Here is a 26304-nt window from a genome sequence, read left to right on the forward strand (position 1 = left end):
GAAGGACTCTCCCAGGATGGGAATAAGGCCAAGGCAAAGTGCGGGTGAGCGTAAATGGGAGTTTATCAATCAGAATAGGGCATGCAAAGAACTCTGCAAACTCCGAGAGCGCTCCGTCTGACAATAGCAAAGACAGGCGTATATATTTACAAAAAACGTCATCAGACCCTACATTCTATAGGGGGCACAAGTTCAATGGGATTGGGTGACGACGACTAGCTATAGGTGCTGCTGCGATGTGGTTGGCCTTGGCTGGAGGACGTCACTGGTCAGCCTCGTGGGTTGGGCTGGGCCTGGCAGGTCTGCTGGGTTCATCCGGGCGGTGTCGTTGTGCCACTGTGGCCAGTGTCAGAGATTAATTTCTTTTCACGACTTATTTGCCCTAGGCCATGCACACAGCAGTCATTCAGTTATTGCAATATTATCTTCTTTAGTAAATCTTTCAATAGGTTATTCTACAGGTTAATGCAACACAGGAGGAATGCACCTTGAGAGGGGTTTGATGACGATTCATCAGTACATGGTTACCAGTGTCCTGTTGACCGGGTACCATAGGTCGTGGGGCTAGGTCTCAGGGCATGGGACAGGCGGTACATGTCTTTTTGTCTTGTTAGAAGTCGTTATGAATGTGCTGCTGTATGTTGCCATAGTATTGGTGTCCTAATTTTACAGGGGCCATAAACCTAAGGTGATCCGGTGGGTTGTGGGGTTTAAGAGAGGGCGCCTTTGGATTTGTGTATTCAGGCAGAGGTTTACTACTGGGCTGTAAATAATGCAGGTGGCGGGCCGTGGCCTTGGGTGCTGCAGAGGGGACTACAAATCTTTGAAGCGGCTCCAGCCTAGTTGGAGGAGGTGGAGCAGCGCGGCACGGGCCTCTGCCCTCTCGTCTGGCAGGCTCCACTGGGTGGGAGGGGGAATGGCCTTGCATAAACTCACAAAGGCATCTTCCTCGTGTGTTGCCGATTTGCAGTGAAAGCATCATAAACATTCAAACAACATACAATACTAATTGAGTCATTTTTAAAGCTCACATCTTAACATTGCTAATGCCTCTCGAATTTAGCCAGTCCGAGCACATTCTTTGTACACTATGTTTTAACAACTACAACATTGTGTTATATGCATATACATTTGCAGTTAGTGAGGTAGTAGTGAGGTTGGTGGAGCACATAGGAAATGACTTGCCACCGTACATGACGGTAGTGGCACATAAGGGGCTTGGACTTACACACATGGAGGGTGCATTCTCGCGTGTCCTTCACATGAGCCCTCAGTATGGTAGCATTTGTCTTTCTTTGCACTCTAGCAGCATTAGTTCGGTTGTGGCGCGGGACCGTGGGGTGTAGCTTTTCAATGAGGCACATAACAAATAACCCCCAGGGACACTTTTATTATTTGCACACAACTGCAGTGGTGGGGGTGCTTCATTGCTTATGCCATGTGAACATGTATTCTGCCATATCTGTACGTTTTACACATTTTCTAATCAAAGGGGTTTGTGGAGAAAATGCACGTATTGCAAGTAGTTTTGGCATTAGTATTTGGGAACTTTTGCTTTTATTAAAGGACCATTTTTCAGTTCTCTTTCCACCCAGGCTCTGCTGGCCGGGTCATGCTGTCATGCTGGGAGCAGCGATACACTGCGGAAGGTGAAATGTTACAGTGTTGGTATCTTACACTAGCTCATGTCCGTCTCGTTCGTGGGAACGGGCTCACAGCGGATCTGCCAGGGAGCTGCGGCCACAGGGATAATTGAAACTCTCCAAAGGTGGGGGCCGCGCTACAGTGTGCCGAGCTCACACCATCTTTATTAGACAAAATGGTTTCTGGGCCTAGCTAAATTCAATACGTTTGGGCAATGTCTTCAGCAGGTGAGCCATCCACCACCTGGGCCCTGGTGTTAAGGAGGGGACGCCCGATGAGCCATGGCCCTCACCTGGGGAGGGGATGTAGGCAAGGGGGGTCTTTTGGACCAATCCTCCCCTATACTATACACAACTGTCCAAGCAGAAACTAAACGTCTTCATCATTATTCCCCATGCGCGGTGCAACCAGGCTTGGCCCCAGTAGCTTTTCTTACAAAACTGCAAAGCAAAAGATGGCAAAAGGGGGGAAAACACTAAGCAAGTGGGCATTTCCACATTAATGAACCAACCCAACTCTGAAAGAGCGAAAAAGGGGGATCAAGCAGAATCACAGCCTGCAGAGCGATCAGGGGCATCAAACAGCCCCTCCCTCACACAATCTGTGACAAAATCAGACCTGAAGGATTTGCTAGCAGCCATGATGAGGGAATTCCAAAAGGGCACAGAGGAACTCATGAGCAAAATATCTACACTGTTATCCAGTGGCGGGTGGCAGCAGTTGAAAGCAGAACAGCCCATATCGAGAATACTCTTGGTGAACAATCATTCCAAGTCGGGGAAAATAGGGACAGGATCACTGCCCTTGAGGCTAGATGCCAGGCGTTGGAAACTAAACAAGAGGACGCCAAAAATTGATCAAGGCGAAACATATGCCTACGGGGAATCCCTACCTCGGTTGCCGATGCAGACCTGGAGAGTTACACGAAGGACCTAATCACGCTACGAGATGATGCCCCGCTTGAAATAGACAAAGTTCACCGTACAGGAGCCTGGAAAACCTTCTCTGCTCCTCCGGACGTCCTAGCAATAATTCATTTTTTCAAGGTGAAGGAGGAAATAATGCGAGAATCCAGGAACTCTAAACACATTCAATTCAGGGGAGCGACCATATTAATATTCCAGGACCTGGAAAACGCTACTCTCCTAAAACGAAAGGCGCTGAAGCATCTTACTGAGTGGTTGAGAGAAAAGAAGGTTCCTTATCGCTGGGGCTTCCCGACCTCCCTAAATTTCACCTGGGAAGACAATCAGAAACAAATACACTTGTTAAAAGAAGCAGAGAAGTTCCTGGGGACAGGAGCAGATAATGGAGAATTGCAGAGAGAATCAGCCTCCCAGGATCCGACAGAGAAACCAACTACGAGCGCTTGGACGAGAGTAAACAGGAGACGCTGCATTCGGGGCCCACGCCGGAAAAACAACAAGAGCCCGGACAATTGTCGAGCCTGGATCCACCTTGGGGTTTCCCATGGGACAGAAATCACTGGAAGAGATATAGGAGTAAAACAGGTGGTGAACTTCCTTCCCTGCAGCGGCACCCGAAGTGATTGATTTTCTTATAATTAAAAGCAATGGGAAACCACCCCAGTCCCAGTTCTGGGATCCAGAGGTTCAAACAATGGTAAACACTAAGCCTGTAATTTGGGTAAATTCCTTCCCTGCATTATGAAGTTATGCCATTTAATTTGCATCAAGCCCTGTTGGCCTTCAGTTTGTCCGTGGCCGGATTGAGCTGGATACCTCGTTGGTGGAGGGCTGCTCCCGACCTTGATTTTCGGGCGAGGGGAGTGTTCGGGGATGGGCAAGGGGGGGGGGATCTCTTTCAGAAGGACTCAGGAAATCAAGGGGAACAAAACATCAACACACGACAATCAGACACAAATGGTCAAAGCAAACTTCTCTCCGACACATGGAAGGGTATCCCTGTAAACGCAAGTAGAATCATACACAACAATGGGGACCATGGGGTCTAACGGTGAACGCGAAATACGAATGCTGACATGGAATGGTCAGGGACTTAACTTCCCGGGCAAAAGGTCAGTAGAGCGGAGATTAGGCCAACTCTCAGGCGACATTGCATACCCGCAGGAGACCCATTTGCTTCAGGCCAATGAACACTGAATTAAGAGGTTCAAGAAATACTACTTTGCCACATTAGGGGTGGGGGGAGCAAAGGGGGGGGATTGGTCATCCTGCTTAGTGAAAACATTCCTTTAACCCAAATTACAGTGAAAAGGGACCCCCGGGGCAGATTTCTCCTGGTTAAGGGCCATTTTCAGGAAGAGCCACTCACCATAGCAGCCATTTATTCCCAAAACACCATGCAGGAGAGATTCCTGCTTGATTTAATACCAAAGATTTTAGCATTCGTGGAGAGACACCTCCTATTTGGGGGGGGGACTTTAATATAGTCCCAGACCTGCAAGTGGATAAAACCCTCCCACCTACTAGAGCGGATTTCTCCCGGGCACTGGGGCTTGCTAATTTCCTCAGGGAAACAATTTATATTTGGCGGCTAGCTAATACGGGCTTGGCGGACTTCACCTTCTACTCTAATGCTCACAAAGGCTTTTCTAGAATAGACTAGATCTTGATGCCAGGCGTCCTATTCCCCTGTCTGGAGAAGGTACAGATTCACACTAGACTTCTATCAGATCATGCCCCTGTCACGGCAGATCTGCGGATATAGGGTTCCCCAGCACCCCCCCCCAAATAAAATACTGGAAATTACAAGACTCTACCCTACTAGATGCTGTCATTAAAAGACAACTGGGCGAGACCCCTGCCCACTATTTTAGTGACAATACAAATCAAAGAGTCCCACATAGCCATGATGTGGGACGCTGTGAAGCCGGTAATCCGGGGAGTACTGATCAGTGCAATTGCAGAGCAAAGAAGGGTCTCACGACTCCAGGGCTCCAAACTTGAAGCAGAAGTCGCGGATCTTGAAAAAAGCTATAAAAAAACGACAAACGAGGAAAGGGGAGAGGGACCTCAAAAAAGCCAAGCGAGCCCTAGAAATACATTGGGCAGATAGATCAGTCATGGCCCTGGAATATACAAAGCAATACTACTACATTACTACTACATTATTGGGAACAAAGAGAATTGCATCTTGGCATACAAACTAAAAAAGTTCCACAATAGAAATAACATTTTAAAGCTTAAGTGGGATGATGGTAACATGCGATTATGAAAATGGAAATCATGGTTGAGCACCACTGGGAAATCATGAAGGGAGCCCCTATTACACCTGAAATTCAAGCGCATTACTTGCATCTCAGTAGCACCTCTTCCCCACGGGCCCACCTGGCCCCACGAGAGCTGCCGATTTTGGTGAAGAAACTGCAGATGCAATTAAATATCTGAAAAATTCAGCCCGGGCCCTGACGGGCTCACAGCCAATATAAGACATATTTGCATATCCTATCCCCACAGCTGACAGCCTTATTTAACTCGTTTCTAGCTACAAAGACTACAACCCCATCTATGGCAGAATCACTAACCATTCTAACCCCTAAACCAGGTAAAGACCCAGAGCTTTGCTCCTCCTATCGGCCAATCACATTGATGGACTGATTTTCTCAAAGATTTTGGCTACTAGGCTGAGCAACGTGATCCCAAAATTAATAGATCCAGATCAGACAGGCTTCATCACTGGTAGAAGCACCCATTATAATATTAGACGCACAATTAACCTCATAGAATCCGCGGCCAGAAAGGTGGAGAAACTGGCAGTTATTTCACTAGATGCCCATAAAGCATTTGATCTACTGGATTGGGGATACATTGGGGAAACACTCTCACTCTTTGGGTTTGGCCCTAACTTTGTAGCTTGGGCAATGTCCAATTATCAGAATCCCTTCACGCAATTAAGAATTAACGGTGCAAGATCAGACAAGATTCACATAACCAGAGGCACTCGTCAGGGATGCCCACTATCCGAAGTGCTTAGAAAGTAGTGGGTCCAGATCTCTAGCGACCATCCTGGGGTTGAACCGCTTGGGGAGAGAGGGAGAGAGAGAGAGAGAGAGGGAGGGAGGGAGAGAGAGGGAGAGAGAGGGAGAGAGAGGGAGAGAGAGGGGGGGGAGAGAGAGAGAGAGAGAGAGAGAGAGAGAGAGAGAGAGAGAGAGAGAGAGAAAGAGAGAGAAAGAAACTTTAGTCAGCCCCTTTTCAATTTCTTTAATAAAAATCCTTGAACTGTCTTCAGCGTTGGTTTGTACTTGAGGCCATCTGTGACACGCAACAACCCTTAGGTGTCACAGCGCTCGATAAGCAACTCACAAATAACTCCAAGCACTGAAACAACAGCCAAGAACAAGAATCGTAGATCTTTAAAGAGGAAAACGTTGACCTTTTGCCTGAATATTATTGCTATTGGTAGTACGAATCTCCATAGGTAGTCCATTCCTTATTTTAGTTGCAATGACGGCGCTGGACTTGCCCAGTCCTTTAGATAGTGTAAAGTGGTTTAAGATCATAGTATAGCATGAAGTTCCTCTCTGCAGCTCAAGGCATCCTGAACATAAGTCGGGGCTTGTTCGAAAACAACTTTGTGCGCAATGGTAAGTAGTTTAAAGGTAATCCTGTTCGGCACAGGCAACCAGCAAACATTTTTTAGCACAGGACATTCTAGGGATACAACAAATGCAGCTAGATTTTGAATTACCTGAGTCTGTGGAGAATAAACCTTAATGAACCGGTATCTAGGGTGTTACAGCAATGTAAACTGTATCCCATTATGGCCCTCGCTATAGTAGAGCAATGCTTTTTGAAGACTAACAGCCTAACCTGTTTGAGGAGCATCAGCTGAAAGTTCGAAGCACTAAGTACTTTATTTATCGGAGTATTGTGAAAAGAGTGTAATCTAAAATAAATTCTAATGTTTTTGCATAGAGTTAAAGTTTAATAGTGTGCCCGGCAAGATTGAATTCTGGATAAGTAGTATGAGGTGCCAGGAATGAGATGCAGACACAGGAGTCATGGTGGTTATTATAGACTTTTACTGAAATTATAAAATTCTAAAAAAAGAGGTTGGAAAATGTCTCCCTGTCCCTAATTTAGGAGGTATTGGCCTACCTCAACCAAAAAAGGGTCAGTCAAGTGTCAAGATGTCCAAATCAAAAAGTAGGTCCTGTGTCCAAAATCCTATCCTAGCCCTCACACTAAAAACAAACTTTAAAGTGCTAAGCATATTGTCTCTGATTCTTTAAGTGCACAAATGTTCATATCCAACAAAAGGGTATAAATCCAACAAAGGTGTCTCTGTGAACACTATTCACAGTTCACGGTCTCTCCACTCCAATGAAATACAACAAAGTTCCAACAAAGAATAACCAAGCTCCTTGTAGCCCAAGAGGGTCACTCCTTCCTCCTGGTGCATTCATAGTTGCAGGGACCAAGTCCCTTCCCAGATTCCTTCTTCTATGCAAAACAATTCACAATCCCAAAGGTAGGCAAAATACCTCTTAGCATAGGGATAGAGAGGCATTTTACAACCCCTTTTTCATTTAATAAAAATATATAAGCAAAACCATGAGTCCTCTGTGTCTGCATCTCATTCCTGGATTTTATGTTGCAATCTCTTTCTCATTCAGTACAAGGGGGAATGGGTCTTCCCCGAGTTACTTTATGGCAAAGTGCTGTGACAATGAAGAGGACACAGATTCCAATGAGGATTACTCCCTTACCCCCACTCTGGCAACTAATTCACTCTTTCAGGGTCTCTTTGCCTCAGTTTTGGTGTTCCCTTCACCCATCTGGGTTCATCAACATCTGTGTTCTCTCACTCCAATCATACACATTCCGGATACTCGTCTCGGTATCTGATGGACTTCTTGCATCGAAAGAAGCCCGTCCTGGCTTCCTTTTCCTGCGACTTCCTTCTTCCGACGCCTCTGCGGTCAACCGGCACCACTTCCAAACGTGGACGGTCTGAAACTCACCTCTCTGTTCATCTTCTTGCTGTTAGTGCTCTGCAGCCACGGCTTCTTCCTGCCCAACCGGCCAGGAGTGCTTGGGTCGGCTCCCTCGCTCACTGCCTCCACTCGCCTACCTTTGGGGTACGCTCCCAAATTGGGACACGTCTGCTCTGCACTGCACCCTGTGTGTCTCTCATCGGTCTCCAAGCTGACTTTTGGAAAAGGAAGGTCTCTCGCAGCAGACGATTTAAACGCTTGCCTGCAGGCTGGAAAGTGTCTTGGACCAATCACATTCTTCAGAACACTAAAGGGCGCATTATGGTTCACACTCTTGCTCATTGCAGTCCTCTTCCTCGTCTCAGTATATATTATTTCACAAGGTGGTAAATGTTCATGAGGTCTGTCAGCAGCTTTTACAGGATGTTGAGAGGGTTTGTCACAATATGCCATTAAGGTATGGGGAATGGAGGGGGTATCCCTAAAAGGAAAGTTTGGATACCATGCCTCATCTGATGAATGTACATCCCATCCGATGGTCACCCCCGATCATGTGATCCTCCATCGCATAGCCACCCTCAGGGTCAGGATCAGTAAGCGGCTGCCGTCCCCAGGCTACATAAAGAGAGGCTACCCCTGGGAAACGAGTGATGAAATCAGATTCATCACAGTAGCCAAAGCTTTAGAGCTCTGATAAGCAGAAGCAACAAGCAGGATTTCCGTTTTTTTCTTAGTTTAGATCCAGCCAATTCCTGATCATCCAATATTCTATTTGATTGAATATATGTTGCATGCAAGCAATATTGGTCTCTGGGTCCTGGTCAAGGTAGAGGATGATCTGAGTATCATCTACATAGTCCTGAAAGACAGTTCCAAGATCGACTAATATACATATATTTGTATGAGCAATGAAGATATGCAAAACACCTGGGGTACTCCACATTCAACCAATTCCAAAGGAGAAATATGGTTCTCAATCTTCTCTCATGAAGTCTATTGCTAAGAAGTGAAAATAAATAAATGGATAGTGGCCAACATGTAAATCTAGCTCTGGCCGTAGTTAGTTTTTTAAAGCAGAAACAATGAGATAAAAGGTATATCCAATGCACAGTTCCAGAAAATACGCAATCACATCAGAATATGGAACCAAGGGTCATCTGCCTGTATGCAGGGTTTATTGGTCATAAACAGCCGACACGTGTTTCGACCAATCTGGTTGTTATCAAGACGTGAATCCAGTAGTACAATGAGCAATTGCTGTAAATGATTAGAAAGTAGTAAAGCAGGATAAATACCAACAATTGGTAAAATCTTAGAAAAAGTCAAATGGTAAGGAAATCTGAAATAGCATAGATGCTAATAGCAGTCAAGGGGTCCAATCCCCATAGTAACATTAATGTGTATACCCGAATAGTGAAAAAAAGCATTTGGTACTTGTACGTTACAAGTAATTTAACCTGAAGCTCGAAAAACAGGAGGCCATCCCCCTGTTGTTCCCCTTTTAGCATCATTTTAACTTGATAAATTGTTTTTAAATAGATTAACTATTCATTTTAAATTTTTTACGCGTTCTGGAGTAATAATGAAATCTAAGTTAATTATATGAATGTTGCAATCTATTTTGATATTTCCACTTTATTTACTTTTCATATTGAAAAGATGTATTTTAATGTAAAGGTTGAACTAAGTTTAGCCATACGCAATTATTAAATAATAAAATTAACCAACCTGCTGCACTTTCTGATACTATGGATGACAATCTGAGAGGCTGAAATAACAGGTAATGGTCAATGGTATCAGCCGATATATCATTGAGCATCAGCTCTTTGCATGGCCTTTGTCCATGAGCTACAAAATAGAGATATGTACAAGATCACCAACCCCGTAACCCTGCATGGATGGATTGGCAGTATCTTAACAGGCGATGAGATTCAAGATGGGCACTGAAGCTGCGAAGTAGTCACTCGATCCATAATCTCCAGGAGAATATCTAAAGCTTCTCTTGACATCTAAAGAAACTAAAGACCTCACCATTATGTACCATTTAGACATTGAATATTGCAATGTGTGGGGGATTTCAATATCTAATACATGCCTCTCTGAGCAAAACTCCAAATCATGTACAAAGACAAGTACAGATAACTGGGTATTTCTAGGAGGGGTTTTGTAAGCTTTAATGCTGCAGTATTTGTCAACGGCTTCATTCCATCCCTGCCTGAGGAAGTGGAGGAATTTCATGAAAACTTGCAAATAAGCAAAATAAATGATGGTTAGCCTAATTAAGGGATCGACTCGTCATTTTCTTTTGGATCACTAACACTTCCCTTTTGAACATAGTTTGAAATACTGTTCAGTGTCCTGCATGTGAACAAAGAAACAGAACCAGGTAAGAAATCAGGACTTTGAGAACTAATAGGTTGAGAAGAAAGACAATGGCAAACACCATACACAAACGTAAAACTAAATTCTGACCTTAAAAAGTCTTTCACTAGCTAGAAAGTAGAGACCCAGTGCCCTTAGATTCACAGGTCCCTACCCAATAAAAGTCTTTTCAGGAGAGTAGGGTTCCCTTTTAGGAAGCTGCACAAGTGTTGGCTGGAGCCAACAAGAAGTTTTACGTGGTTCAAAGTTCAGTAAAAACAAGAGGAAATGCTGTAAATGACCGTCTCACAATCCAACCACCTTAAGGGAGACCCAGGGTAGGATACCAGGCCAGAACACCACCGTTCAGGGTAAGGCAAGGAAGAGATAAGGGGCTAGGACTTTACGCCCATAGAACCCTATGGAGACAGGGAGCCAAATCAGGCATGTTTTCTCACCCCCTGTACTACAATTCACTCAGTTCCTGAAATCGCTGGGCCTTGTGGATTCATAACTTGGTTCCGTTGGAGGAAGTCATGGGGTTGTGCATGCAGAGGTCCCTTTAGGCGTCTTGTTTGTGTGGTCTGGCTAGTTCCTGGTTCCGTGCTCTGTTGGACCAGCTTCTGGATTACAGACAGCTAGACACTCACGACTTCCAGACCATCACTTCGGCACCTACCTCTGGGGACTCCCAGGACGTAATGCAGGTGATGTGCAGCGAAAACCACTTCAACAAAATGGCAGAAGATGACCCTCATGGAAGTAACAAAGAAGCTGGTGCTGCAAGGCCACTCTGTGTGGTGTAGAGCTGCAACCTCAAGGAAATGCTGCTTGTTCCACAAGCTGAGGATCTGCAGAGTCCCTAGGCTCAACTAGGTACGGTGACCGCTGCAGTGAAGTAGCCGATGACTGGCTAGCCCACGGGATGGTTCCGGGACTGTTTCAAGAGCTACGAACGGCTGGTGCGGGGCTTGAAGCACCAGCAAAGGTCTTCTTGAGATCTTTAGAGAAGCAGGGCTTTGACACGCAAGTGAAGTAAGGGCTTCTGGTGATCTTCCAACAATGAATCCCTGGTCTTCAACAGGCTTTTCTAGGAGGAGTTTTGGCTCATACAAGGTTCTAAAGACTGGTTGCTAGAGGAGCCCTTTTTTCCAGGATCTGGGCTAGAGTTGCCTCAAGTCCACCAATGGCAAGGATGTGCACCATTTAAATTGGCAGTGGCTGTCCAATCATGGAAATCCTTTGGCCACTGCATCTGCCCAGCAACAGACACCTGGCAGGAATGAACTGGATCCAGACAGACACAGCCCCAACATCCGGCCCCACATGCTGACTGCCACTTTGCCCACAAAAGCTGGATCCTTCCCTGGAGGGGCTTACAATATATGAAAAACCCGCCACTCCATGGCAGGTAGAAGGTTAAAAGGCAAGATCTCGCTTCTCCAAGAACTCAACACCACACTCACAAACAACATCAACCACCATGCCCCAGTGTAACCGCACACCCTCTAAACCATCCGCACCATGGTCCACTCAAGAACTCAACCACAACAAAAGAGCCATCAGAAAACAAGAAAAGGATTGGGGAAAATCCTGCAGTGCCTCCAAATTCACACAGCTCAACGAACTTGGTGCTACACGCAGGCAACTAATCAACACTGCCAAGGCCACTACCAAAACACCATAGCCAGGGCCAACAATGAAAGCAGAGCCCTCTTCAAAGCCATCAAGCACTGAGTCAACCATCTGCCCGAACCACACATAGCACACCATCGGAAAATCCACTGCCATCAACTCTTCATCAACAAGAATCAACATGAACCGCCAACACATAGACACCAACGCCATAACTGACAGAAAACTACACATCCCATCTCACAAAACCACAACTACCTGGACAACTTTCAAGATACTAACTATGAAAGGCGTCACTGCCACCTTAGCATCCCTAAAGGCCACATCATATTCGGATCACACCCTCCCAACCCCCTTACTCAAGACCCTTCCGACTGAAGCACTCCGCTCTTACCTGACAATCAACAGCTCCCTATCTCAAGGCACCTTCCCCTCGACCCTCAAGACCGGACACAAACTGGTGAGCTTCTTCATGGCCTTTACTTAACTATTTATCATTTTCACAAATGTAAATGATTCTTCCTTTTTTTAATATTCCAATGCATGATGAGCCAAAGAAGGTAAGTTGATGATGCACCCTTGACTTGAGGAGGTACTAGCACCCATGTTGTGACCACTGCCAGTGAGGGCTGTGGTATCACGGTAACTGTGGGGTGAGTGGTGGTAAGGGAGAGGGTTATGCACCCTATAAATGTATTTTTGCCATCAGTAAATGATATTCTGAATGGCTGTCATCCCCAGCAAGGGTACAGCCTTTACTTCTGGATCCCATACCTTATTTCATCCAAAATCCACTTTAAATCGGGTCCAAGAACTCCCCTCCTCTATGTCTCCTCTTTTTTCTGTTAGTTACTTCATCCACAGTAGCCCTGTCTATCAGATAGACAATACTTCGATGAAGAAGAGTGAGGAAAGTATGAGAGTAGATGGCTCCACAAGTGCTGACACGAAGAAGAGCAGGACAATGAAGAGTACTACGCAGAACCAAGACAAACATACTAGCTATCCAAGATTCCCGAGCCAACTAACCATAAAAACTGACGAATGACTTTCCTCAGAGGAGCATCGAGCTGGGAAGTGAGGCCGCGAAGAGAGGACATGCTGCAGACCTGGACACCTGGAAAAGGAGGTTGGTGTCCAAAAAGGCAGAGGAGAGCAAAACTCATCTGAAGGCTGGGAAACCAGATGTCCGGTGGCAGGAAGCAAGACAACAAAGTGGTCAATGTGAGACCCAACGTGCGAGAGAAAGAGTGGCGGAGCTGCCAAAAATCAAGAGCAGACTGTGAGAGCCAAGGGGAAGCCAGAGAAATGTGTTGGTGTGGCCGAGGACCGTTGTCCTTGCGCACCAAGTTATAAGGTACGCAGCAGTAGACCGGGAAGGCACAGGAAACTCCTAGAGGCTGTGGTCTGGAGGATGTGTGGAACTCTCTTCCTCGTCCCAGTGTGACCAAACAGAGAAATAAAACAGACATGCAAGACAATGCCTGGCAGGATAGTGAACCGGGGCGGATTACGAGACAACATAAACCTGAGAAGGGGGTCTGGGACCCACATGATGAGAAGACAAGGGGGGGAGGCTGGGGGGGGGAGGAGAAATATCCTTTGGCAAAAGTCAGAAGAAGACCAGGGAAAAAGAGAAATATCATTTGGCAAAAGTCAAGAGAAGACCAGAGGAGGGAAGATATAGGGCCTCATTACACGGACGGCGGTAAGGGTTTACCGGTATCGGTAAGGGCACCGGTACCAGTAAACCCTTACCGCCTTACTACGAGGTCCCTTTGCGGGTAGGTACTTTAACGCCTGCTGTTTAGCAGGCGTTAAAAACCATCCCGCAAAGGGACCAGGGTGCTAATTACGGTACCGCAATTTGCGGCACCGTAATTAGCGCCTTCCCCATTCCCATAGAGCCCTATGGGGCAAAAATGGGAATGGGGAAGGGCAATGGGGGAAGGGGGAATTACCGCCCTGCCAACCTTGGAATAGGGCGGTAATTCCCCTTTCCACCAAGGCGGTGCCGGTATTTTACCGGCATGGACCAAGGTGCTAATAGCACCTTGTAGGATTTATACATTTGGTCATCTATATCACAGAAGAAGTGTGCACGTTCTCCCCGAATTAAGTACCTTTAATATTGGTTTTGAAATAATAAAAAAAGACATTTGGCAATAAATATAAAAAAATAAGAAAAACCTCAGCAAGAGGAAATCCTAGTAACGGCCCAAAAGGATCATAAAAACATTATCTAGCATCCGAGAAAATTAAAATCCATATTCTCAATAACTTAAACCAAAAAAGGAAAGGCAAAACAGAAGCCCCTTGATTACCGTTCAGGCATACAGAGCCAGAATGTGATTGGGCCACAAGCAGATATTATCTTATCTCATCTTAAATAAACTTACAAAACGCACATCCGCCCGAAGACATCTTGGAACTGGGAAAAGGTACATTCAAGAAGCAGGGTCCCTACCAGAATCAATCAACAAAAAAGAAAGGTCTTCGAAGACCGACGTAAAGATAAACGGTAAACCATTGCCCGAAGATTAAATGGGAGTGAGTTCCCCAACTTTGCAGCGGCAACAGAGAAGGCACATGCACCAACCCGACAGAGCCGCACCCGAGGAACTGAAATAGTGCAGAACTCTAGAGAGCAAAGTGGGCGATTGGGAATGTAAGGGCGAAACTTGCACTGTAAAAAAAGGCCTGATGCACAATGCACATGGAATAATTCTCACATTTCTGAGGTCAACTGTTTACTTTGGGGAATAACCTGAGGCAGAAGAATCAGTACTGAATGAATTTTTCAATCTGTAATCAAATTCTTATACTCAGCTATGGGCCTGTTTTTCCGGCTTGCAAGAATAGGCAAGAATGATGACGGGCAATGTACAAAGGGAACCAAACGAAGGCGTAGCAGAAATATGAAACATGGTTATAAACAAGGACACATTTTTTTACATTGGTTCTTTGTTGGTAATGAACTATTTCAAAGAGTGCACAGCTTAAAAGTACCAGAGTAACTACGATTTATCAATTAGTAGAATTACAGTACCTAAAAATTACAATTGTGTGATTTGGTGGGTCAGAAGGAGACAAATATGTACCATTTTGAAAAGGTATATTGGAAATAAAATAAAGAAAACGCTTACCTTTCCCTATCCTAAGGGTTTCCCTACCTAACACAACTAAACTAAGCTTGTCATCAGGAATGTAGTCCAAAATCAAAAGTTTGTCTTCCCTCCAAAACTGACCTAAACTGACCCTACCACTATTAGTACAGAACAAAAAGGCTAGGAGACTTGCTCCCTTCTCCTGGATTGCTTCTCAGCAAAGTTCTTCTCAATATGGAATCTTCAAACAGTCTTTTTTTTTATATGTGGCGATCCTTCGGTTGGCATCACTTCTCCCCAGAGGGGAGCCCCTTTCCATGAGGCCCGGGAGGTGCAGCCGCTTAACCTGTAGTCCCCCTGGGCGAGGTATAAAGCGGGGGGATATCATGGGGAGGTGCTCCCCCTCTGGGCATAAGACAACCATCTGGGGTACAGCCCTTATGAGAACATCACAACCCCACATACTCTAGCCCCTCCTTCCTCTGCTATGTACTGTTATAAGACATAATACCTTAAGGTTCTTGAAAGTACTCGGACAAGGAAGAACAACTGGAAACTAGGTAATCCAAGTACTGGGACGAGTTGGCTCCATGGAGCAATGAAGATGGAACCAGTAAAAGAGACAAAGGACTTATACAATGTGCCCAGACACTGCTCGCAACATTGTATAAAGATCGACAATGGACTAAACACTTGTGTTCGGGCAGCCACCGAAGACTGTAGGTGTGCTGCGCAAGGAACGTGGGCGCTTCAAACCTGTGTCACTGATCCGAAAGGAGAGCGCTCCAAGGACGCTGGACAGCAGGGGCAGACACCCTACAAACATTCTCCTACTCAGTGCAGTGGAGGAATAAAGCCTGTTGACCAGCAGGGAAGGGTCGAGTACCCCAAGCACTGTAAAGAGAACTTGAAAGGGAGAGACCCTCATGACAGTGGAGGAGATACGCCCAATGCCAGCCAAAGGAGACTCAAGGACCCTAAACAGAGTATGAGTCATCTCTCTCGTGGCAGTATTTGGCAGGCAAGCGAACCAAGTGGGTCAGTTCAAAGAAGAAGAGAAACCAGGGTCTCAGACCTAAAGTAAGAAAGTGATACGAGTCATCTTCCTCGTCGCAGTGCTCACCAAATTAGTGAACCAAGAGTCAAATCAAAGAAGAGAAGCCAGGGTCGAAAAGCCAAAGGAAAAGAAGACCAGGCGAAAAGAGTCATTCTTCTGCTAACCCGGACCGGAAGTAAGGTGGAAAAGCATGGTTAAGGGAGTAATTTCCCCAGACTATGTGAGACCTTTGTGTCAGCCTACTTCTTCTGCACACTTGCATATGTCTTGTAATAATTATTTCAGTTCTTTCAAGGGACTTTTTTAGGCTCTTGTATATTTATTCCCTGTACTCTTTAGACACATTTCTGGGCTTTCACTGGTTCTTGACTTAGTCTCTGAGGATGCGCTATGCTTCACAACCCTTCTTTCTTCATTAGGATACAAACAAACATTCTCAGTCCAATCCACTTTCCTTATACTATTCATCTTCTCACTGAGATATGTAGAAAGAGTGCCTGTTTGACTCTTGCGCTTCTTATGATTTTGCCATTCACTGGAACAAGCATGTTGTGTCCATGAGCGACTCTCACTCTTCCGGTAATCTCAGCATTCACTGGGACACGTGGGTTTCTTCCAATCGTTATATTCAGTGTCCTTATTGGCTCGAATTATCACGGTCACCTTTTTCCTCTATGCCCCATTCTCCGGGTCCCCAGCTCGCCCAGTTACTTGCAATGTAAGGGGTTCTCTTTCCCTTCTTCGTACTTGCTCAGGACAACTCTTCAGCTTTTCTCTTGCCACTCTTCCAACACACTTCCGCGTCCTATGATGGTATCGGCGATGAAAGGGTTCTTCACTCGTTTCCCCTCCACGCCACCACCTCTCGCCTTTGGTTCTCTCCTTGGGTTGTCCTTCCGTGAAAGGACTCCCTCGGGTCTGTTCTTGGCGTATTGCCACACCCGTATGTCATTAGGGCTCTTCTCTGGCACTGTTCTAATGCCCATCCTGGGACTTTGACAAGCTTCCTCTCAGTACCTGCTTCCGTGGGTGTAAAGCAGCGTCTTCCTCAGGTTCCCAGCCTCCTTAATCCGACCGGTTTGAAACTTCTGGGTCTCACTTCTTGGTTCTCTCAGCGCTTCTCTTTTTATTACACACTGCTGGGTTTTCCCCTCAGGGAAGGAGGGGAAAGTCCCTCCTTTGTGATAGGGACATGTTCGTCATAACTCCTTTTGGCATCCCAGTGATTGCCAGACAGGCATTCTATATCACTCCTGTGTTCTTACTCTTCACAGCACCAGGCTGATACTTTTCTTCTGGCATTATATGCCAACAACATATGTAAGAGGGGTCTAGTTGTCAAATAAGGATGTACTGGGTTTTTGAGTATAATCAGAAGGGAGTTCCTCATTGGAAAGGGAGCCCTTATTCCCAAGAGGGGAGACACTCCCTGTGAAGTCCTGTTTACCGCCACCCCTAGGGGGAATGTTGTGTAGAGGGCTCACCTCCCTAATCTCAGAGGAAGGGGCTCCCCTCTTGGGGAAAGTGAAGGAATCCCACGATTTGTCACAGTGAGTAGTGTCTATATCATGAATACATTTGTAAAATTATGTGACACATATAGCTTTATTGCTACAATATATTGTACGCAAGGGTTAATTTTGAAATATTCTCAATATGCCCATATATTGACAGAGTTTGTATACAAAAAAAAGTATATCAAACATCACAATACTACCAGCATTACAAAATGGTTGGTGCATGCACCAGAGCAGAAAATGTTTTTTAAAAAAAGACTCCGTATCCATGATAGGGACAGTTGATTAAGTGTTAAAGGACATTCAGTCACTTCTTCACATATACATTCACAATGTAATCCATGCTATGTCAATATTTGGGCCAAGAGGCAAGGAACTGAAACAAAGAACAAGTTACTTTCTTACCTGGTAACGTTCTTTCGATGGGATGGTCCGACGACGTATTCCATATCTATGACATGTAATCACCACAGCTGTGCTGCTTCGGAAACTTTTTTCGGCGTCTGCGTCCTGCGTCGATGAGCCGTCGTCGAGGGCCTCCTCCGACGTCCGACGTCATCCGATGTGATAAGTAGGACGCACGACGCCCGTAGCCTCAGTTGTAGTTTTTTCCCCCAGAACGTGTGACACTAGTCAACTGCCAGTCAGACACAAAGCCTTGCGGAACGTAAGCTGCAATCGCAAAAGAAATTCTGCAGCAGGGAAGGCAGGGCGGGAGCGATATGGAATACGTCGTCGGACCATCCCATCGAAAGAACGTTACCAGGTAAGAAAGTAACTTGTTCTTCGAGGGGATTGGGTCCTCCGACGTATTCCATATCTATGACAGACTCCCAAAGCAGTACCAGAGCAAGGAGGAGGGAAAGAATTTAGAATCAAAATTTAGAATAGCCAATCAAATAGCAGAGCAAAGGACCGCCTTGCCAAAGGCCAGATCCTGTGCACGGATGGAATCGAGGGAATAGTGACGTACAAATGTATGTACTGAAGCCCAGGTGGCTGCATCACAGATGTTGCGAATAGGAACACCCCTCTGCAGGGCAGTAGACGCAGCCATACCCCTGGTAGAATGGGCCCGCAAGCCAGCCGGTGGGTCCTTATCCGCCAAGCGGTAGCACTCCGAGATGGCCAAAATAATCCAGCGAGACAAAGTCTGTTTCGTCACAGCTTGCCCCAAACGCTTTCCAGCGTAACCAATAAAGAGTTGATCGTCCACTCTGACCCGGGACATGCGTGAAACATAAAAGCTTAAAGCTCTCCTAGGATCAAGCCTATGGAGCCTCTCCTCTTCCTTACCAGGATGCGGAGGAGGATAGAATGCCGGAAGAACAACCTTCTGGGCCAAATGAAATTCCGTCACTACCTTCGGAAGAAAAGAAGGACGAACTCTAAGGACAACCCTGTCCTTGTGAAATACAGTGAAGGGTGGCTTAACTGAAAGTGCCTGTAACTCACTCACTCTGCGAGCGGAAGTAACCGCAACTAAAAACACAGTTTTCAGAGTTAACAGCCTCAAAGGGCAAGAATGTAAAGGCTCAAACGGAGCACCCATAAGAAACTTAAGAACCAGGTTTAAATCCCAACCGGGCACCAGGAAAGGTGACGGAGGGAACACATTAGTGAGCCCTTTCAGAAACTGTGAAATTAAAGGGATTTTAAAGTAAGAACACTCTTCAGACGACCGCTTAAAGATGGACAGCGCCGCCAGGTAACCTTTAATGGTACCCACTTGCAAGCCACGGTGGGCCAAAGAAAGTAAAAAGGACAGAACCATGGGGATGTCACATGCAAAAGGATCCACATTCTGAACTCTGCACCAGTCGCAGAACTTACGCCAACGGCAACGGTACAGAGACTTTGTTGCTGGCCTTCGGGCCGAAAGCAACACCTCCATCACGTCTTCAGGGAGGTCCCAATCCCTATACCTCAACCTTTCAGAAGCCAAGCGTGAAGGTTGAGGGATCTGACCTCTGGATGGAGAACCTGACCCCCCTCCCGTGAGAGCAGATCGTCTCGGTAGGGAAGACGACGCGGAGGGCAGATGGACAAGTCGAGAAGGTCCGGGTACCACGTCCTCCGAGCCCACGCCGGAGCAATGAGGATCATCCGGGAACCGAACTTCCGTAACCTCCGCAGCACTTGCGGGATGACGGGGACTGGAGGAAACGCGTACAGCAGCGGGAACGACCACTCCACCACGAACGCGTCTCCCAAGGCTCCTTTTGGAGGAAATTCCCGCGAGCAAAACCTTTCGCACTTCTGGTTGACACTGGAGGCGAAGAGATCCACTCGAGGGGTCCCCCAAAGGGCGAAGATCTCCAGGAGAATCTCCTGAGCCAACTCCCACTCGTGAGAGATCGTGCTCTGCCTGCTCAGAGCATCCGCCGTCACGTTTACGTCTCCGGCCAGATGAACTGCCGAGATCGAAACTTCCTGCTGGATGGCCCTGAACTCGAGCTGCATCGCCTCCCTGCACAGAGGAAGTGACCCTGCCCCCCCCTTTTTGTTGAGGTAGTGCATGGCCACTGTGTTGTCCGTCAGGATCAGGACACTCTTTCCTCGCACAGTCGGCAGAAAAGCCTTCAGGGCTAGCCTGACGGCCCTCAGCTCCAACAGATTGATATGGAGTCTGGACTCCGACAGAGACCAACGACCGCTGACTGTCAGCCCGTTGGCATGAGCTCCCCAACCCGTGAGGGATGCATCCGTCACGATCGTCACCTCCGGCCAGGGAAGCCAAAAAGGAGCCCCCTTCATCAAGTTGCCTTCGACAGCCCACCACAAAGGTCCCGGGCGACCGAGGGCGGCACCTGAACCGGGTCCGACATCCTGCCGGAGGACTGCGACCATTGCGTCTTGAGCGCCCACTGCAAAGATCTCATCCGCAGGCGAGCCTCTGGCACCAGAAGAATGCAGGATGCCATGAGGCCGAGCAGCCTCAAGAACACGAACGCTGGGAGCGTCTGGGCATGCTGAAACTTGTGCACCATCTGCTGAATGTGAAGAGCCCTCACCTGGGGAGGAAAACACTGCCCCAGGGAAGTGTCGAGCACTGCTCCGATGTACTGGAGCCGCTGTGTTGGCGTCAAATGGGACTTCTTTAAATTGAGGGAGAAGCCCAGCCTGTGAAGGGAGTGGCAGGTGACGGACAGATGATCCAGGACTTGCTCGGGAGAGCTCCCCCTGATCAACCAATCGTCCAGGTAGGGGTAGACGTGAATCCCCCCTTGCCTGAGATGCGCTGCCACCACCACCATGAGCTTGGTGAAAACCCTCGGGGCGGAGGTCAATCCGAACGGCAGGACCCGAAACTGAAAGTGCGAGTCGCCAACCGCGAACCTCAGGTACTTCTTGTGCTTGGGATGGATCGGCACATGGAAGTAAGCATCCTTGAGGTCGAGTGACACCAACCAGTCCTGAAGCTGAAGGGCCTGGAGGACTTGAGAGAGAGTAACCATCTTGAACTTGTCCTTCCTGAGGAGTTTGTTCAAACCGCGCAAGTCCATGATGGGTCTCAATCCCCAGTCTTTCTTCGAAATCAAAAAATAAGGGGAATACCATCCCTTGTTCCTCTCCGCTACAGGCACCAGTTCTATGGTGCCTTTCTCCAGCAGGGCTTGAATTTCCTGCGCAAGGAGCGGATCCGGACTCTGCAAAGAGAGGTTCCCTGGTGGATTGTCGCGAGGCCTGTGCCGAAAGGGAAGACAGTAGCCGTGGGTTATGATCTCCAGAACCCACACATCTGAAGTAATGGCTTGCCACTCTACAAGATGCGGTGCCAGCCTTCCCCCAACCGGCGAACCATGGGACATGGCCTCATGACTGAGTGGGAGCGGCCGCGGCGTTACCTGAGGGCAAAGAGGCAACAGCCCGAGCGGCCTTGGCACCACGGGTACCCTGTCGTCCACCTCTGGTACCCCTGCGTTGGCCTCTTTGACTGCCAGCTCCTCTCGCTTTACTGAAGGACGAGTAATAGCGAAAGGAACCACCCCTCCACTGCTGTCCCCTAGGACGAAAAGGCGGAGGTTGGCGAACTGCAGCGCCCAACGACTTCGCTGCAGCTTTCGAGGTCTGCAACCTCTCAAGGCTCTCGTCAGCCTTGCTGCCAAAAAGGTGTTCACCGTCAAAGGGCATGTTGAGGAGCCGAGACTGCACATCAGGAGCAAACCCCGACTTCCGCAACCACGCAAACCTGCGTATCACGGTGCTCGCCGCCATGGACCTACTGACGCATTCAGCTAAGTCCAAACCCGACTGAACGGACTCACACATGGCATCCTTACCATCCTGGACCATAGCAAGGAAACCATCCCGTTCGTCCCTTTCGGGAATATGTTCAGCCGCTAACGCAACACAGTTCCACAGAGTGTGTGTGAAACGAGACAAGGCACAAATGGAGTTGGCCGCCTGAAGCGCCATACCACCAGAAGAAAACACTTTCTTCGCCCAGCCATCAAAACGTTTGTCGTCCCTATCAGGAGGGATGGTAGGGTACGACGCCTGCTTTGCCGGGGCTGTGGCCGCCTGCACCACCAAACTCTCCGGAGTGGGGTGCCTGGTCAAGTAGCAGGGGTCGCTACTGGCTGGACGGTATTTCCGCGACAAGGATCTGCCCACCGCCGGGAGACTCTCCGGAGCAGTCCAAGCCGCCGCCACCCTTCTCTGTAAAGCCATATGGAACGGCAGTACCAAATCAGTTGGGGGACCAACATCAATGATGTCAGTCAGATCATCCTGCACAAACTCCCCAGGGGGAGCAGACCATCCCAAGTACTCAGAAACCCTAGCCATAAGGCGCCGGTACGAGGAATCGGCATAAGAGCCAGGCTCAGGCCTACAAAACTCCACCTCCGGAGAGGTGTCCAGTCCACTGGCATCATGCAGTGACTGTCTCAAATCGTCAAACTGACTATGGCCCGAGACAATTTCATCTGGAACCTGACTAGGAACCAGGCCATCAGAATCCTCATCCGCCTCTGAAATATAGTCCAGGTGGCGAAAAGAAGGCACCCGAGAGTGCTTGCTCTTAACCAGAGCCTTCCTAGGGGGTTCTCCCGTGCCACGGGGTACCTCCGACACGGCCGGCGTCGAGCGAATCGGCGCCGGCGTCGAGAGAACCGGCATCGGCGCCGAGAGGATCGGCGTCGAGGAAATCGGCGTCGACGTCAGATGCAGCGCCTCCAGCATCGGCGGCGTCGACACAGCCCTCGAGGCCGGAGCCACGAGCGTGTCCCTCGACGACTTGAGCGTCGACGACTTCCTCGGAGCCGGAGCCTCGAGAAAGCCTGTCGACGCCCTCGACGCCTCAGACGTCGATGTCTTCCTCGAAGACCTCACAGGTGCACACGGTCTCGAACGCGTCGAGGACCGGGACCTGGAACGGGTACGTCGAGAACGAGTCCCCTTGTCCGAACGGGACCTCTCCCGTGACTCGCGCCGACCACTCTTGCGAGCGGTGTCTCTCGACCTCTCACGACCGACCCCACTCGGGGGCGCGGACGGCTTAGTACCCTGCGACTCAAGAATCGCCAGCATTTTCTTCCCGAAGGAAGTCCATTCCTCCGGCGTCGCACGGCTGGTGGGGTAAGCGACGTGCCGGGGAGAGTCCTCCGAAGAGGACCTGGAAGACGACCGGTGTCAGCGCTTCCGAGCATGCCTCGAAGAGGCTGAGGAGTGGCGAGACCGACTCTTAGAAGGAGACCCACGAGACTTCCGACGATGACGCGGAGAGTCACCCCTCGAATCATCCATCGAAAGCCCCGCAGACTTCGACTTCCTGGGCTTGGACACCCGACCTACCGACAACTTCTTCTTACGTTCGCGTAAGGCTTTGGACGTGAGCGACTGGCAGTCGATACAGTCATCCGTGTCATGGGCCTCCCCGAGGCACCAGAGGCAGGCGTCGTGCGAGTCCGTCACCGACATCTTGGACCCACACTCCCCGCACTTCTTGAAACCCGGACGCGGGGTCGAAGACGAAGTAGAAGACGAAGTAGAAGACATCTTCACACGAAGGATTTTCACAAAACGAACAGGTTCGAAGAACCAAGAAGAACAGAACTCCAAAGAGTCGAGGCGTGAACCGAGAATCACGAAGCAACACGTTCGCGGAAAAAACTGAACTGAGGCTACGGGCGTCGTGCGTCCTACTTATCACATCGGATGACGTCGGACGAGGCCCTCGACGACGGCGCATCGACGTCATCGACGCAGGAAAAAGTTTCCAAAGCAGCACAGCTGTGGTGATTACATGTCATAGATATGGAATACGTCGGAGGACCCAATCCCCTCGAACTATTATTTCTGAACACCTCACAAATGCCAACACATACACACTACCTGATATTCTTGAGGAATGAAATTATCAATGATAAGCATCTGAAGACGGAGTTCTCGGCTTAGCTGTCTTATATTCTCGAGAAGACCTTCAATTTCTCGCTGATGTTCCTGCTGTAGATCTGCCATCTAACAAAAGATTCACAGGTATAAAAAGGGTGCACTAATTCCACATTTTCATTGTCACGTTTATTTAACATAAATGTCATTCACTACACACACACTCGGGACCATAGTGCTTTCCATCCAAACAGGGAAAGAAAAGTAAAAGATAATAAATATATCCAGATATATTCTATTGATATTAAGCCTTCACATTATCTGTTGTTCTATATATGACTGAGGTACAATATCACAGTAGCCCAGATTATATTTCAGGCCTCAGATTTCTCATTACTTATTCTGACGAAACATCACTGACCTTTGTTAAAGAAAACATTGCACATATTCTTCCACAGGTCTATGACCTTATTTAAACAGACAATCCCACACAGAACAGGATGTCCATCATGTTGTATCTGTCAGATCAAGTTCATCAACCTTTCTCCTCTGCATTTTGCTTCCATGACCCCAACAAATTCACAAATATAAGAGTAGGGCAAACAACAACCACCCTTTTACCAGTTCTGTTGAGGATTGGTGGCCCCGGTGGAAAACACAAGCCTTAGTTGTGTGGCAGGGAGGTAACTGCATCATGGCGATGTGGAATTACACACTACTTCAGGATTTTCACCAGAGCTAGTATATGTAGGTATGGCCAATTGGCGTCAAGTTGCAGACCTCACCTGGACTGTGTCCCAAATGATTGGGAAAGAGGCTGTAAAGGGCAGTAGTACACTTGGGGCAAGAAAAGAGTGGCACCTAAACTTTAAAGGTTTTCTCCAAAATGTATAGAACAACTGTCAAACTGGGCAAACGCGCCCGACACAGAAAACTAACCGAACCTCTTATTTTTCAACCAATCTATATTTTCTAGAACAAAGACCTTTCTATAAACGAGTGATATAACAGATGACTGATGAAAATTAGAGAGTAGTAAAGCAAACAGTGATGGGGGGCAAATGGCATAATATGAAAAGTTTGAAGTAACCCCAGGGTACCGTCTTCCAGACCAAGATCAAAGTAGGCAAAGTAGAAAGTGCTATATGTTCATGCACAAAGTATAAAGTGAGGACATTGTTTCGCAATGAGACATTACCTGCATAGATTTGATTTGTATGTCATGAACTGTTTACACCTTATCCAATGAATACGTTACTGCCCCACACCAACCCCCAAGAATGAACTATTAAGAGACTCTTACGTTGAAATGCCAGAAACACCGGTACAGAGCTTGGGTAATTGGTCACGCCCAGAGATGGACAGTAGTTATCGTATTAGGATCAATGCAATTCTGTCTGCCAATAATGACCCTTCAAATGACATCTAATTTTTCAACAAATTGTTGTACAGGAGCAGCAATATGCCTGGCACAGCAGGAAATGTTGATGGTTAAAAGCAGGAAGCAGAGAGATATGAAGTCTTATACAGGATTGGGTGAATTAATTAGCCTTTGCTTGGAGCATGTACAGTGGACAGATGTGTGAAGAGAAGTTGGGTCAGTTAAAGAAGTGAACAGGACTATTAACTGGGGGCTCAGCTATAAAACAAAGATGCAAGCGTGGGGGATCTCCATGTGAACAGAGATTTGAGTAGTGTCAAACAAAACTTTCATTTAACACTACATATGTAGGTTGAAGAATCGAGTGGGATATTCCATGCGCTGAAGTCCAATATTAAGTGAATGAGCAGTTAGGGTTAGAGGCCATAAACCAGAGGCACTGGATGAAGTTCCAGGAGTACCAGAGGTGATGTGGCAATGGCACAACCTGTGGAAGTTTTCCAGCTGGCAGTATGCCTTCGAGAAGGCGCAGTAGTACCCCAATGCCTATGGGTGTGTAAAGGGAATAGTTGCTTCAACGTATCAGATAGTACTTGGCATGTGGGCAGATTGCAGATATGACTGGGTGATACACTGGGATGTCAGAGATCTAAGCCCCCAAAGAACTCACCATCGCTATGACTGAGGTGACCCTGATGTAAGGGGAGAAATGTGGTTCAGAACAGGAAATTAATATAACTTGTGGCCAAAAGAACCGCCACAATTCCAATGCACGGACAAAGTAAAGCCCTGCCAGGTAATGACTATCGAAGCACTAATGTGCTGGAAAGGAGCAGGAAAAGGCCTGATTCTCAATGGAACCAAAACATTTATTGGAATGTAGAACTATCTCCATCTTATTGCAGAACGGTTAACTGATGTGAACTTTGTATTAGTCACCAAGATCTACTTAGCAAACTATAGAGCCATATCAATTTGAGAATTGGTTAGACTAACTTCCCCAAATACAGAAGATTGAAGATTCAAAGAAGGAACTTTATGTACTGCAAACAACACATGAGAGGGGAAAAACATGCCTTCAGATTAGCCCATCGAACGGTTGCACTCTGCACAACCATGGACATATTAGGGCATGCCACCCAGACAGATGTTTAAACTAGCTGACCCAAATTTATGGGCAGTACTTATTACTGTAATCATTTCCACTGTGATTGCTTCCCTCCTGTGTTGGTAGTTTCGCTGGAGAACCAATAGTAAACCTCTTCATGTACATATAGAGGAAATGCTGCCCATGCGTGTGAATAGCATGGAGATCAGGTTTATAGAAGAGATTTAATGTGATGAAA

The 26304-nt window shown here is 47.4% G+C and overlaps 1 protein-coding gene across 1 annotated transcript in view; it reads right to left on the reverse strand.

Annotated features, from left to right (window-relative positions):
- KIF3A (kinesin family member 3A) overlaps positions 1-26304 on the reverse strand; it is a 1370456-nt gene that overhangs the window by 153213 nt on the left and 1190939 nt on the right. Inside the window, exon 13 of the mRNA XM_069623529.1 lies at positions 23581-23706. Coding sequence (XP_069479630.1) covers positions 23581-23706 — 126 coding nt within the window. The remainder of the gene's footprint in view (positions 1-23580; positions 23707-26304) is intronic.

This window comes from Ambystoma mexicanum, chromosome 11 (genome assembly GCF_040938575.1).
Source record: "Ambystoma mexicanum isolate Mex_15411 chromosome 11, UKY_AmexF1_1, whole genome shotgun sequence".
Classification (NCBI taxonomy): domain Eukaryota; kingdom Metazoa; phylum Chordata; class Amphibia; order Caudata; family Ambystomatidae; genus Ambystoma; species Ambystoma mexicanum.